The 14,447-nt window shown below is 41.9% G+C and overlaps 1 protein-coding gene across 3 annotated transcripts in view; it reads right to left on the reverse strand.

The window, feature by feature from the left end:
* The window catches only part of PHACTR2 (phosphatase and actin regulator 2), a 109,589-nt gene extending 95,542 nt beyond the window's left edge, over nucleotides 1-14,047 (reverse strand). For 2 of the 3 annotated variants that reach the window (XM_015858286.3, XM_015858285.3), the window contains exon 1: nucleotides 13,880-14,047. In XM_015858286.3, coding sequence (XP_015713772.2) covers nucleotides 13,880-14,003 — 124 coding nt within the window. In that variant the 5' untranslated portion in view covers nucleotides 14,004-14,047. The remainder of the gene's footprint in view (nucleotides 1-13,879) is intronic. The other variant, XM_015858288.3, reaches the window with a different exon arrangement.
* Nucleotides 14,048-14,447: the final 400 nt, after the last annotated feature.

The raw sequence follows: 14,447 nt of genomic DNA on the forward strand, positions 1-14,447 counted from the left end.
TACAACAGCCTCAAAACCCCTCTGAAGTCAAGACGCATCAAATCAAGATAGAGCTAGCATTTTCCTTTAGTAGGCTACTTAACCCTCCAAATGCTGAAAATCAAATTGAGTTCTTCTACGTTTGGTCTCATTTAATTATCAACTTTGGTCGTCCAAGTACTTGCTAATAATTCAACATATCTCATTCTAAAACTGACCTGTGATGAAAGTGAGTATACCTGCTCTTGATCCTTTTTTACACCACTGTAATATTTTTTGTCACTTTGTATTAATTTTGCCACGTTTCATCTAGAAAGAAATGTTTAAAGGTAACTCAAGAAATAATACCATTTTTGAACTAAGCCTGTCCTCAAAGAGGCTCTTATACTACAGATTTAACTGTCTCACTTTTATTTGATGAAAGAAAAGTTGAGTGCAATAGGCAAACATTATAATCTGCTTAGCCAAGACACACAGATTCTCTGCTACACATCTCCCACAGCCTTTTATGTCCAAATCAAGAACTAAATCACTTTGGGTATGTTCTGAGCAGTTAACATTAAAGGAAATGTTAGCATGCTAAGTTGTCATAAAGGCTGCAACAAGCAGTGAAGTAGGCCACCTTATTTATTGCTTCTTTAGGTCAAGGATGTATCTGAATCCAAAATAGGTTAGTGCATAACATTCAAATCAGTAATGAAACAACTATGCTGTTATGTCCTGACATAATGATAGTGTGTTGTAAGGATACAACTACGCATTTTGAGACCTGGATGGAACTATACTCCAATAGTCCACAACACAAAGATCTTCCACCTAGTTTGCCCCAAAGCTTTCAGAAAGCTGGGAGCAATCCTGCCTAATTCTTGAGCCACTGGAGCTGAAAGACATCAAGCATTTCTTGTGGTTGCCATGGAATGAGGGAGTTTGGGCTCCTTAGTCTTGGAGGTGGTACAGCGACTGTTTGGGGGTTGCTGGAAGCACATGACTGCTTTACTCCCAGGAGGGGAGTAAACTCTTTGAAAGGGCTGACAATAGCAGGACTAGGGGAAATGGTTTTAAGTTAAAAGAGGGAAGATTTAGGTTGGATGTTAGGGGGAAGTTCTTCACTAGGAGAGTGGTTAGGCCCTGGAACAGGCTGCCCAGGGAGGTTGTGGATGCCCCGTCCTTGGAGGTGTTCAAGGCCAGGTTGGACGGGGCCCTGGGCAACCTGATCTAGTAAAGGTGTATGTTTGGTGGCCCTGCCAGGCAGGGGGGTTGGAACTACATGATCCTTGAGGTCCCTTCCAACCCGGGTCATTCTGTGATTCTGTGACTCAGCTAATGAGATATTGTAAGGGTGCTTCCTGCCCCCAACTCCCCCGCCATGTTAAATTCATCTGCACTTCTCTGTGGAAGGTGTCCAGGACTTACAGTTGTAATTTACTGAACTTTTGATGTTGTTTGTACTCCTTTAATACCATTATTTTGTAGGCCATGTAGTACGTTCTATAAAAATGACTCAGTGAAAAATAACTGAGACATTTTCACGATCAGTTCAGCCAATATTGAATAAATTATTGAGAGACGTTTTAGTAATTTTGTAAGACTGTTCTTTTCACGTTCCATTTAGAAAACAATAAAGCATGAGGATATGGCATGGAAAAAAATGCTTTTGATAACTTGTAGTTATATATATATAGTGTTTGTACTTGTTTTTCTTCTCTGGTAAAAAAAATTCAGATGCACATGTACTAAGCCTACACAAATGCTTTGATGTTACTTTTTATATTTATCAATTGTATGTGAACCACTAAGGATTACCAAGGTGTTTATAATGAAATACAGCCTAAAAGCAAAAACCTAAGCAGGCTCTCCTCCTTCAAGAATAAATTAAGAAAAAATATATATATATACATATAGTCACAGAACTTCTTTTAGATTGGAAATAATGAGTAAAGTTTCTGTTTTAGACTTCTAGGGAAAGTCATTCCAGTTCCGGAATTCATGTGCTGGGAGAAGGAATTCCAATATTCATACTCTTTCAAGCCAGTCAAAGGGTTCTACAACTCCGTTAACGCTGCATACAATTACATTTAAATCTCTAGCAGAAAATGTCAGGGAGAGCAGCATCTGCTCCAGTGAACAATGCCAATGGAGGTCCTAGGTGTCTGTTTCTGAATGTATCTTACAGATCCCACTGAGCTTCATTTTAGAAAATACTACTTCAGAGTTCAGCACATAGAAAACAAAATTTACTCTAATTCTTTTTAGTGTTTTGTGTTGGTTTTTTTTTTTGCTTTTTTGTTTTGTTTTTGTTTGTTTTTGTTTTTTTTTTTCTCAGAAGACTACATAATAAATGAACAACACAGCCTGAGGGTCTGCATTTCTGATCTGGCTGTGAGTAGGGTCAAAGCACTCTGTACAAATACTGGAAAACCTGGTTATCATTAAAGCAGACTTCTCTCATAATGAGTCAATGTCCAAGTAAGCAACAGGCTGCCCACAAAGAATAATAGCCCCTAAACAGCACAGATAACAGACCTCACTCACCTACTTGCTCCTCAGCAGTTTCTTTGTTGGATCAATACAGAAACTGCAAGCCTGGACCAAAGTACAGCAGAATCAATACTACAAGGAGATCCCGTTTCAGTGAGGTAACCAATAATGTCCAGCCTGCAGCATTACCTGGGCTGAGTGAAGAGCAATGACTGATAAAAACACTCTGTATCATTTAAATGTACACTTTATGGATTAAAAAATAAAGAAATTAAGAAAGAAAGAAAAAAAGAAAAAAAAAAAAGAAGAAGAAGAAAAAGAAAAAGAAAGCCTTCAGGAAATTTAAAACAATGCTGTGCTATCTGATTCCACTTCAGGTTTATGCTTTTAAATACAGCTGAGTTTGTGTTTAAAGACACTGAAACTAATGATTCTGCTGGGTATCTATCCCTGAAACAAAACTGGCTCAGAATCTATTAAATCTGCTGCAGTGGGGCTTGTGACTTGACGAAAGCAGCTTATGTTTTAAATCCTCTGCTTCACAGGAAGGGCCAGCAATCCAGGCAGCGAGGCTTATTGTCGATCGACATAGCAACCACCCCATCTAGCGCACCGGCCTCGCAGCAGCCTCGTCTCATCTGAGGCATGCAGCTTCCCCCGGCAGCACACCTTGCAGATGGGGAGCTGAAACATCTGGACAGATGTGTGCAGGCAGCGAAGGGCATCACCAAGGGAGGTGCTGCAGGCAAAATGAAGCTAAAAAGCTTCTCTTCTCCAACATTTTTTCCATTTCCCTATTCCTACAGCAGGAAAGCTAGCTACGTTGTTGGGCCCTGTGAAGCTGGAAATAGGAGCAAAAGCAATAGAATGCTCCATTTTCTTGTAGATTCTTTATAGAGGATAAAAAAATTAAAAAGATTACTCATATGAGCAAGACCCTTATCAAGAAATTCCATAGTGCAAATAAAGGGACTAAAATTGCCAGCCTGAAGAATGAAGGGATCCGGTCCAAAAGGCCGTTTGTTGGGAAGAAAGTGGGAGGGGCTGAGAAGAATCTAATTATTTTTCTTGGTTAAAAAAATAAAAAAGTCATTTGCTCTGTTTGTGGACATAATGGTAGGACTATTAAAGAATCATCAAATAACTGAATGAAATAATTCTGTTCCTGTTGTGGTTCTTTCACATTTTAAACCCTCTTCATTTTCCTTTGCTATCTGAGTCAGTACTCTTCCCCCCTCCCCAGATTTTCCCAGACCCTTCCTAATCTCTTTGATACCACAAAAAAAGCAGTAGCTGAATAGAGGGTGGTCATACCCCTCATGTCAGAGGAGGGCCAGTGTGATCCTCAGTACCACTGCCAGAAGGAAGAGGTGGAAGAAGCTCATCCTTAGCTAGGTGGACACGAGACCAGGCCCAGCTCTCAAACCCCAAGGAGACCCTCGGGCATGAAGCCAGGCTGCCTGGAAGTGTTCCTGCTCCTCAGGTGTACTTTTACAGAAGAAAAAGTAGAAATTGCTACATAACATCACCTACTTTGAAATGGTTACAGATGCTTTCCACTTGTTTCTCGTTTAATTGCCCTTGAAAAACAGTCTTGTAGTACTTAGGATGGCACATTTATTTTGATAATTACTAAGCCTGTACCATCTCAAAACGTGTGATTAATGACTGTGGTATTAAACTAAGTGTCACCTTGTCTTTGTAAAGCACTGCAAAGGGAACTTCCTGGCATAAAAGCTGCAGCAGTGTTCTGCAGTCTGATCCAAAGTCCTCTGAAGGCCATGGCAGCGCTGTCAGCCACAAGCATACATGAGTCAGGCCTCCACAAACACAAGGAGGACAAACAAAGAATATTATAACTTAATTTGAAAATTAATTAAGAAAATAGAACATATTCTATATCATAGAATCATAGAATTGCTCAGGTTGGAAAAGACCTTAAGATCATCGAGTCCAACCACAACCTAACTATACTACCCTAACTCTAACAACACTCCGCTAAATCATGTCCCTCAGCACCACATCCAAACTGATTTAACACATTTAGGGACAGTGACTCAGCCACTTCCCTAGGGAGCCCATTCCAATGCTTAACAACCCTTTCTGTAAAGAAGTTTTTCCTGATATCCAACCTAAACTTACCCTGGGCAACTTGAGGCCATTTCCCCTCGTCCTGTCACCTGTCACCAGTGAGAAGAGACCAACCCCACTCTTGCTGTAAGCACCTTTCAGATACTGGAAGAGAGCAATAAGGTCTCCCCTCAGCCTCCTCTTGCCCAGACTAAACAGCCCCAAATCCTTCCGTCGGTCCTTGCAGGACATATTCTCCAAGCTATTCACAAGCCTTGTTGCACTTCAACCCTCTTCTTCAGTGCTGCTACAGAAATTCCTAGGTTCAGAACAAAAAAAAAAAATAAAAAAAATAAAAAAATCAGGAAGTTACACTCTTTAGAGCACTGGGTAAGGAATATACTCCATTAGAAGACTAGCATGGTTTCCTGAAACACCCTCGTCTTTGCTGCAGGAGTCCTGAACATCAGTGTGAGTCACACAGACATCTGGCATCTACCAAATGCCAGTGGAACTGGCTTTTCATTCCTCCTCAGTACAATGACTAAACTGGCCAAATAATGTTCAAACTAATCCTACCTTGCCTCAAAACATGTAAGCCATTGCTGCAACAATTCTGTTTCAAGAAAATTAAGCTCCCATTAAAAATGGAGATTAGACCTGTTGGAAGGCATGCATATTTTGATAGCTTTTATTGACATTTAAAAGGATTAGTATCAGAAACCATTTGCATGCATTTTTCAAACTGATTTCCTTTTTATGTACATAATCTGAAGTATCTAATAGTGAGTCAGACATAGATGCATATCTGCCATTTGCAGAGGTCCTTCTGGATTTTTCCCCCCATTTGTTACGATAATGTTTTTACAAAAACATTTTAAATCAAATGTCATTTGCCTCACACAGGATAAATTTTCTGGCTTATTTCTATTACAGAGTGTAAGTAATTCAGACAAATTCACCAGAGCAGAAGTATGGAGTTCCAATGAGCATCAGGTCTCTAATCAGTGTCTGAATTAAAATCTCTTTGGCATCACATCTCCAAAATTAATTTAGATGGCAGACAATGTTTAATTGATGGACTTCTCTCTAGAATTCACCTAAATATCACCTAAATATTCCAAATATTCATCTAAATTCATTGAAGTTTATGTTTATCTTAACCCTATGGTAAAGGGGAGTATAACACAACTCTACAAAACACAGAAGAAGGATTTCATTTAGTTTTCCACTTTCACTTCTCTTATTATCTGTTATTTCTTGGCTGCTTCAGAATTCTTCCCCTCTCACTTGCTTTCCTCTTCCTTTAAAGAGGCTGGAGAAGAGGATGCTTTGCCACAGATGGAGGGACACTGATGTGGCTCTTCCATCTAGCCAAAACGCAAGATTCATCGTGCCTTCTTAACCCACAGTGCACTTGGCCTAAACACATGATAATAAAAAACAAACCAAAACACATCACCAAAATCCAAACAAACAACAAACAAGAAAAAAAATCCCCAGAACTGCAAAAAACCCTGTTCTTTGCTACTGGTAAACTATTTCTTTTTACACCCCTTTTAGTGTGCTTGCAGTTTTGCTCCAAGTGCCTCCAGCAGGGCAGTCTTCCCTGGCTCCCCAGTCCAATAGATCTCACACCCCCTTCCACACATCCCATCCTATGCTTGCACCACTTTTCCAGTCTTGGCCTAGAACTAGGACAACCAGTATCTTCTTACCCACCGAGTTTACACATTAATGTAAGGAAGTTGCAAAAGTTGCGTGCTCCACTGAGTTATTTTTACTTGACAGGAACTGATGATACCAGTCTTTGTGCTTCTTGCAATAGATGATTTCTAATTTTAATAAATGACAACTTATCCAGCAAAAACATGCCAAATTGGCAACATAATTACATAGTCTGCTTTGGACAGTTAGAAGGCACTGGTCTTTTTCTTATAAAGAGAAAAACAATATGTGCACTTATTATGATACTAAAAGCTCTTTTAGAGTTTTAAAATGTTTGTCTATAGTTCTCTCGTAGAGAAAAACCTAATGTGCCACACACCCAGTGCTGAACACATAGAAATGGGTGCTGTTGTGAGCTGAAATCATCTACACAGTCAGATATACACTAACTTGCTCAGTACGAGAAGATTGGCCAAATCCCAAGTTGATTACTTAAATAAGAGGAAGTTCTGCAAATTAATGCATTAGTCCTTGGGAAATCTTTCCACAAAATTATCTCTGCTATTTACAAATGAAAAAAAACCCTTTTGTTTAATTCTCAACTTCCAAAGAATAAGACAAAATCCATAGCAGATGTGCGTCCAACAACTTAAATAGCTGGGTGGCAGCATGTTTTCTGGTTTTGTTATTTGCTGAAATAAACATTAAGTGCAATATTGCCATTCCATTTTGTTTGTAGCAAGACATAACAGGAAGACATCTTTTAAAAAAATCAAAGCCCAAAAGTCAAATGGATGAAGAGAGACACTGTGTCCCTGGGGAGCTGTAACTCTCCCTCTCTGCTCACTCCAAAGAACTTTGAGCTGAAAGTCTATTCAGAGAAACACTATAAAACTACAGCCCAATGTAATGAAAGCAACGTGCTCCATCCTTGGGGCTAGAGCAGTTAATATCATGTCTTGAATGTCCTCAGAACTGCCTCTCGTCCCCATGGGTTACACTTGTTCCAGCTGTATAAGCAGAAGGACGTATTTCAAAACCAGCCATCCGGAACTTACCAAAAACTGCCTTTAATCAGAAAACAAAATCAGAATTATATCTTGTAGACAGTGCCTGTTCAAGCTGTGCTTTGGTAGCAGTCATTCTTTTTCAGACAAAAAAAACTCACTATCATCAGTGGTTTAAACCACTAACATTAGCTGTCAGCAGCGACACTGGGCAACAGTGGAAATAAAATAAAAATAGCAATAAACAAAGATGACTGCTAATTATCCTTTCAGTCACAAACTTACAATATAACTGCCCCTGTTTGAACACAAAGGAGGCCTACAATTAGGACATATTCAACTGCAAATGTATCACAACCCCTTCTTTACTGCACTTGTAGATGATACAAAACAATACCTCCATACCAAGTCTAGACAGTGCCTGTAATTTTCTTGAGTATTGTGTATATTATTCACAGATGAATCTTACAAGCTGTGATTCTCACCCTCGAAATGGAAAAAGAAAACATGCATACGTTGGGGTCCCTTTGTTCAGCATGCATTCTAGGCCTTGGCTAGACCAAGTGTCCTGTCAAGAATTTTAAATAACATAAGGATCATGTCAGAGTTCAGCCTTTTCCTTCTCCTTACCACCATACAAAGCTCTACATCAGACAGACTTTTGGTGTGTTTGTTTGCTTTATACTTCCACATTTTCTGTGGAGATTTTTTTTTTCTTCCCAATGAATTCATTGGAACAGGCTGCCCAGGGAGGTTGTGGATGCCCCGTCCTTGGAGGTGTTCAAGACCAGGTTGGACGGGGCCCTGGGCAACCTGATCTAGTAAATGTGTATGTTTGGTGGCCCTGCCAGGCAGGGGGGTTGGAACTACATGATCCTTGAGGTCCCTTCCAACCCGCGTCATTCTGTGATTCTGTAAACACCTCCACACAAACAGAGAGAACCCGTAAACGAATGAAAATCTCAGTTTGGAAGATGAGGGAGAAGACAAGGCCTTAGGAAACAGGATAACAAAACCCTTGTTATCCTTGAGGTCCCTTCCAACCCGGGTCATTCTGTGATTCATTCTGTGATTCATTCTGTGATTCTGTAATTCCTAAAACTGAATGAATCTCTGCTCGGCCTTTACAAATTCTGACCTCTATCTGCCTGTGGCAGTCAAAAAATAAACATAAATAAAATAAATAATAAATAAATGTAAATGTAATGCTTTAGCATTTGCCACCTGTGGTAGAATACCTGCTCTTCAACATTTAACTCCCAGCCCCTCAGCTACTTGGCAGTATATTTGTCTGAATACACCAGTGGTTTTAACACAAGAAATAACACCATAAATAAGAAGGGCAACCTGAACCTTGTCACGAATATACAAAAAACAAGAGAGAATAGAGGTTAGAAAAGTATCTTAGCACCCAAAGAGGCAGTAGCTTAAGGTGCTTCCTAGTCACCAGTCTTATAAAGTACTATTACCAGAGAGCAAGGCAGACTTGCAGAGTTCATCTGTGTTGAATAATAACAGGTTGTATTAAAGTACTTGATACATACTTGCATTAGTACTTGATACCGATTTCAAACATTTAGATTTCAAAAATAAAATAAATACTGTTTGAAACAAATGACTTACATTCAAGAGTAAAAAATCTTCAGTCACTTTTTGATCAATTTACTCTGGCTTCAGACTTGAAGTGCAATCTGATACTAAATGGTTACTTGCTGGAAGCCACACATCAGCAGGAAGTGCTAAATGCCAAAGGGCCTTGAGAAACTAAAACATGCAGTAGCAAAGTAGCTCACAGACTGAGCTACTGATCTGGTGCTGCAAAAATACAGTCATATGCTGCAAATGTTTGTTACCCAATTTCTACTTAGTCAACAACGATTATTAACACATTCATAAAATACTCTTTTTTTCCATCTTGTGTCAGAATGTTTGTTTGTAAAGATGCTACACCAGAAATAGCTTTACATGTGTGATACATAGTATACATACATGCTTTGCATTTTTTAATCCTTGTGTTCCTTAATCTTAACTCTTGGGTTGAGCTCATCTCAAGAATTTACTCCTATTATTCTGCAGGAGCTGGAGCATGGAATAACATCTTTTATTCCAGTATAAAACAGATAGATTCTTCCATGTATAATACTATACAAAACTGTGTTAGAAATGGCAGGCCATGTTGTGGAGAACAATGCCCCCTGCACATCTATCAGAACAACAGTGCTTTTCCAGGAGACTCAAACTTCTTCAATTAAGGCAAAATATTTTGTTATTCCTGCATTTTTCCCTCAGCACACTTTGGAAACTACAAGTTTCTTCTACAACTACAAGTAAGACACTGGAATGGGCTGCCCACAGAGGTCACCACCTTTGAGTCACCAATACTGGAGGTATTCAAGGAACGTTTGGATGCTGTGTTGAAGGACATGGTTTAGTGAGAACTATTGATGATGGGGGGATGGTTGGACTGGGTGATCCTGTGGGTCTTTTCCAATCTCGGTGATTCTGTGATTCTAAGTTACTTGTAAGGATGACAGGAATCAGATTTAACATTATGGGATGATGGTCTCAGCATGTTTCAGATTTTTACAAGAAGCAGATGCTCCAATTGTGTAAGTATGTGTCAAATTGCATATGAGTTAGATTGCTGCCTATTCCTGACTGTTCAGATTGTCAAACTGAAGGGAAAATATCAATGTGGATTTAGGGAAATGGCATAGTACAGTCATTGTTGCTAGCTTAATTTCTAAATCCACAGGAATTATGTTTTGTTTTAACTCAGACTGGAGTTTTCTACTCTGAATCATTCGCCTTATCTTAGATCTGCCTTACCTTTGATTCATTTTCAACAAGTCCCGCTTGATATGGATGGAAAATCATGTTTTCCTTCTATATTTCCATATAATGTACCAAATCCAGCTGCTTTACTTGCAAGCATACTTCCACATCATGAGGCTGTGCCCCTCTCATTCCCATGGGATGAATGAAAGACACAATCTTCCTAATAGCCCTCCCAAAGCACATCTGATGTCGTCTTTATTACTAAACTTGATTCCCATAGGCCCTAGTAGTACTCTCGCTTAGCATATATGGCCATAAGATTGAATATGCTGCAGTCTGAATAGCTATTCTGGCAGATGTACAAGCACAGAGAGAAGTAAAGGGAAATAGGAGCACCTACCTACCTACCCTTCATTTATCTTTTTCCCTGAGCTCTATGCCCCCAGGTGGCCAAGTCAACATATACAACATATACAACAATTTTCCTTCCTCCCTGTCCAGGGCGCTCTGATGCTCTGGTCACCACATGAACTCTTACTCAGTTCTCCACTGAAGGGAGTGACTTTAAGCCCCCTTTTCACCCACTCTACTCTGCAGTTAAGAGGTGTAATCCTAGCGGTGACTTATCATTTTGAATTAGTTAACCTGCAAAGAACCACTTTGACAGCGAAAAAATTCTAGAGTAAAACTGGGATGTAGAAGTTTTGAATTATGGTTGCCATTTTCACTGAGCCATTCACTGTTTGCTCTACGGTATGGTCTGATACAACAGTGAACTGCTGTCTGAATTCTCAGGTGTTTTTTTCTTTCCATCTGTCATCAGAAAGGCAGGGAAAAAAGGATGAAAGGAATGGAAACAAGCATCTGGAGGTCACCTCTCAAGCTGAAAGGTGCACTACATAGCAGTGGGACAGATCATCTGAAAGGTTTGCTTCACACAAAGTACCCTAAATGGAATGGAGACATTGGTGTTTTTTTGACTTCTGGTGTGAGAAGTTCCCTTTTTACAAAAAGGCACCTCACCACAAACCTCAACATATTCTGAATCAAGTGCAAACCTCTTTGCTTCAGGCCCTACAGCAAAACCCACAACAAGAGAGCAAAGTGAAAACTGACTATATGGACATGCAGATAAAAAGCTGTCAGGGTGACACGTTGGTTGTGCACCATGGCAGCAAGTGCCCGAGCTTTGAGACTGTCACGAACTAAACCACAAGCAGCTGACACAAGCAGCAGCCTGCCCTCTGCCTCGGCCCACAGCTCAGCCTGAGAGCTGCCCTCAGCCCCACACCACCAAGCCTAGGTTCTGGATCATTTCTGAGAAAGCATTTGAACAGCACTTGCATTTCAAATGCAGTTCGAGCCCTGCCTATGTCAGACATCAATAAACTCACCTAGATTCACTCACCCTTCAGATGGTTTTTAAGTCTAATCAGTCCATATGGAAGGCTGTGCTGGTCTTGGAGCAGCAATGCTGCTGCTTTGAAGTTTTAGAATAACATTTTTCTTCCCCAGTCTCCTAACTCTTACAAAGCAGCCCTTTGTCAGGCTGAGTGTTCAAGTGACTCAGCTCTGCCTTTCATAAAGCCTATGAACTTGGATGGAATAACGCCTTTTCAGGGTATAGACCAAAAGCCGAGGTTGTGTCACCCTTCCTCGCCATGAGGATCGCCTTTTTCTCCCCATCAGAATTAGTGTCTGAAAGTGAAGGCTGAGCCTGACACAACAACAGACAGGGAAATTAAGTGATCTTCTACCACTGACTGTAAAAGAAAAGGCCTGCTTTAAGACAAAGGGGGAAACAGAAAATATACTATCCTCTCAAATTCAACCTCAGCTGATGAAGTGAGATTCTGCACAGTGATACAAGGAAGTTTCTGCTCTCAGCAAAAGCTAGCAGCAGAGGAAAGAGAGGGGATAAAAGAGCCAAAGTTGCACAAGCACTGGGAAAACCTCATCAAACTCAATGTATTGAAGAGATACATGTGGTACTGAACTGGAAGAGCAAACAGATGAGTTTTACATGGTATTGTCAAAGCTGCTTTTAGAAATGCTGTGCTGTTTTCCTTAGCCGGAAGGGTCTCTACTAATACAGTCTCATGACAGATGCTACGCTGAGATTGGTTAGGAGGTCAGGAGGTGGCAAAATGGTGGTGCACTGTAATGGACTGGTATGTACCAACCCATCGCTGGTGAATCACGAGCAGACAAGCTGTATTTTCAACCCAACCAATGAAGAATGTGGAAAGCAAAGGAAAATGCACAACAGAAACAGCAACTCGTGACTTTGGAGCTGGAGCTGAACCACTAGGTATGGGCAGCAAGCACATTTTTTGCAGGCTATTTAAAACTCAGGTTGTTGTTTTCTGAGTTCAGCAGCTGGTGCACAGGTAACATCTGATGTGAGCGGCCTATTTCAAATGAGTCAGGTGGCACAGGCAAAGAGGTAGGAGCAAAAAATATTAATAAGGCTTATACAGTTCCCTTAAGTGCTTCTCATTTCTGTCCCCATTATGGTTGCTCCCCAGGTTAGTGGGGGAATGAGAGAGGTTATTTTAATGGCATCTCTGAACCACCGTGTTAAAAATTAAACAGCTTTCAATCTTTAATGCTTGCTTTTCGTTTTAAAGGGGGAATCAACAGCTGTGTGTCAGAATGCAAATATTTTTGTTGTGCCCGATGAGCAGCTGGAACAAAACATGGGAAGCAGCAACCGGGAGGATATGGGACGAAAGAAATGATTTCAACAAAATGAAAACCAGAGAAAGCAACATTTGACATTTGCCGGCAGGAAGTACATCCTCACTATTAAAATAAGAAAAAACAAAGCGAGGCAAAAAGGAGCCCTACATTATCTATTGGAGAAACAACAAATAAATAACAAGGTATCTCCGGAAAAAAAACACCGTTTTATCTCCACTTGATTTGCTGTTCTCATATAATGCATCCAGCTCATTGCTTGTTGAGTCTTGACAGTTAAGTTGATAACCACCACACTTTGACGTAGACTCCGCCATGTCCTGACCTGGTCACAGCAGGAACACCACAGTGGCGGACATCTTGCGCACACAAGGAGTTGTAGGGTGTTGTTCATTCACACTGCACAATACATCTTACACCTAGAAGCAGTCCTTTCTAGTTCAATCATACCACTGGCACTTCCTCCCTCTCCAAGCCCCAGATATGCTTGAATAGACCTTACAAGTAGATGCAGAAAAATGTGAAGCAGAAAAAGATGTGGGAAATGGCGCATAGGCTTCTTTTCATTTGCACTCCACTTCAGACCCAACCATGCGCCATGCTGCCCTGATGGTGCTGGGGCACAGGAGGTCTCTGTGCTCTTTGAGGTGCTGTGCCCCACTCAGACACAGTTCCTGGTGCTGCTGGGGCTCACGGTCACCTCTGTGTAGCATCGTATGGGTGCATCCAGAACACCTGCATGACTGGGGATGTGTGTGCCCCGTCACCTTAGTCAATGGAGCAGAACTGATTTGCAGCCACACAAACCCATGTTTCTAAGAAGTGCTCAGCAGCACAGACACCAGAATTTCATGTTCCTTAATATCTAACCTCAGAAAACAGCCTGAGTGAAGAGCAGCCTCATCGAAGCACGTATTTGTTTCACTTTGGCCACTTTCAGTCGGCCGCACTGCAAACTCATGTCCTCGCTTCCTCTCCTTTACCAGAGCAGAGTTGTTCTGCACGTCTACTGCAGTGAATCCTACTTTGGGACTACTCCCAACCCGAAGCATCCCGCGTGCGATGCAGGGTTAACTCCTTCAGGAGAGCACCGCTTCGCCCCACCTGTTAACTCAGCTCGTGAGCGGGATGCCCCTTCCCGAAGCCCCCAGCCCAGCTCAGGAAGCTCTGCGAGCTCCTCTTCCCCCGCACCCCCTTACCTGAGCCCCCCACGCCGGAGCGGAGCCGGCAGCTCCTGCGGGATGAAGAGAAGGAGGAGATGTCGCTCTGGGAGCGGCCGCGGGGGCCGGGCAACGGCCAGGCGGGGAGCGGTGCCTCCGCCATCGGGGAGTCGAGGGAAGGAGGGAGAGCCCCGAGAGAGAGGGAGGGAAAGTTTGCGGAGGAAGAGCCGCCCCTCCGCTTTGACCGCCCCGACGCGGGGCCGCCCCGCTGGGAGGGCGATGGGGACTGTGGGCATCCAGGAAACCCCGCACCCCATCCATCCTTCCCTCCGCACCCCCTGAGAGCTGCAAAGCCAAACTCCGTGGTTTCGTTTTGTTTTGCCGGATGCTCGCAGACTCTCCTGCAGGGCCAGGTTAGCCCAGCATCGCACAGGCACTGCGTTCCCCTGATCAGAAAGTTTTCTGCCAAGTCACAGGAGCCAGTCCCAAGTTAAGTTTTGCACCAAATCCCATCGTGTGCCTTTTGTTATAATTGACCTTTACAGCTCACAGATGTGCTGGGGGCCTTTCCTATCCCTGGAGACGGCATCAGCTGTGCACGTGTGGG

This window comes from Coturnix japonica, chromosome 3 (assembly GCF_054131305.1).
Source record: "Coturnix japonica strain WE chromosome 3, WE-NBRP24, whole genome shotgun sequence".
NCBI lineage: Eukaryota > Metazoa > Chordata > Aves > Galliformes > Phasianidae > Coturnix > Coturnix japonica.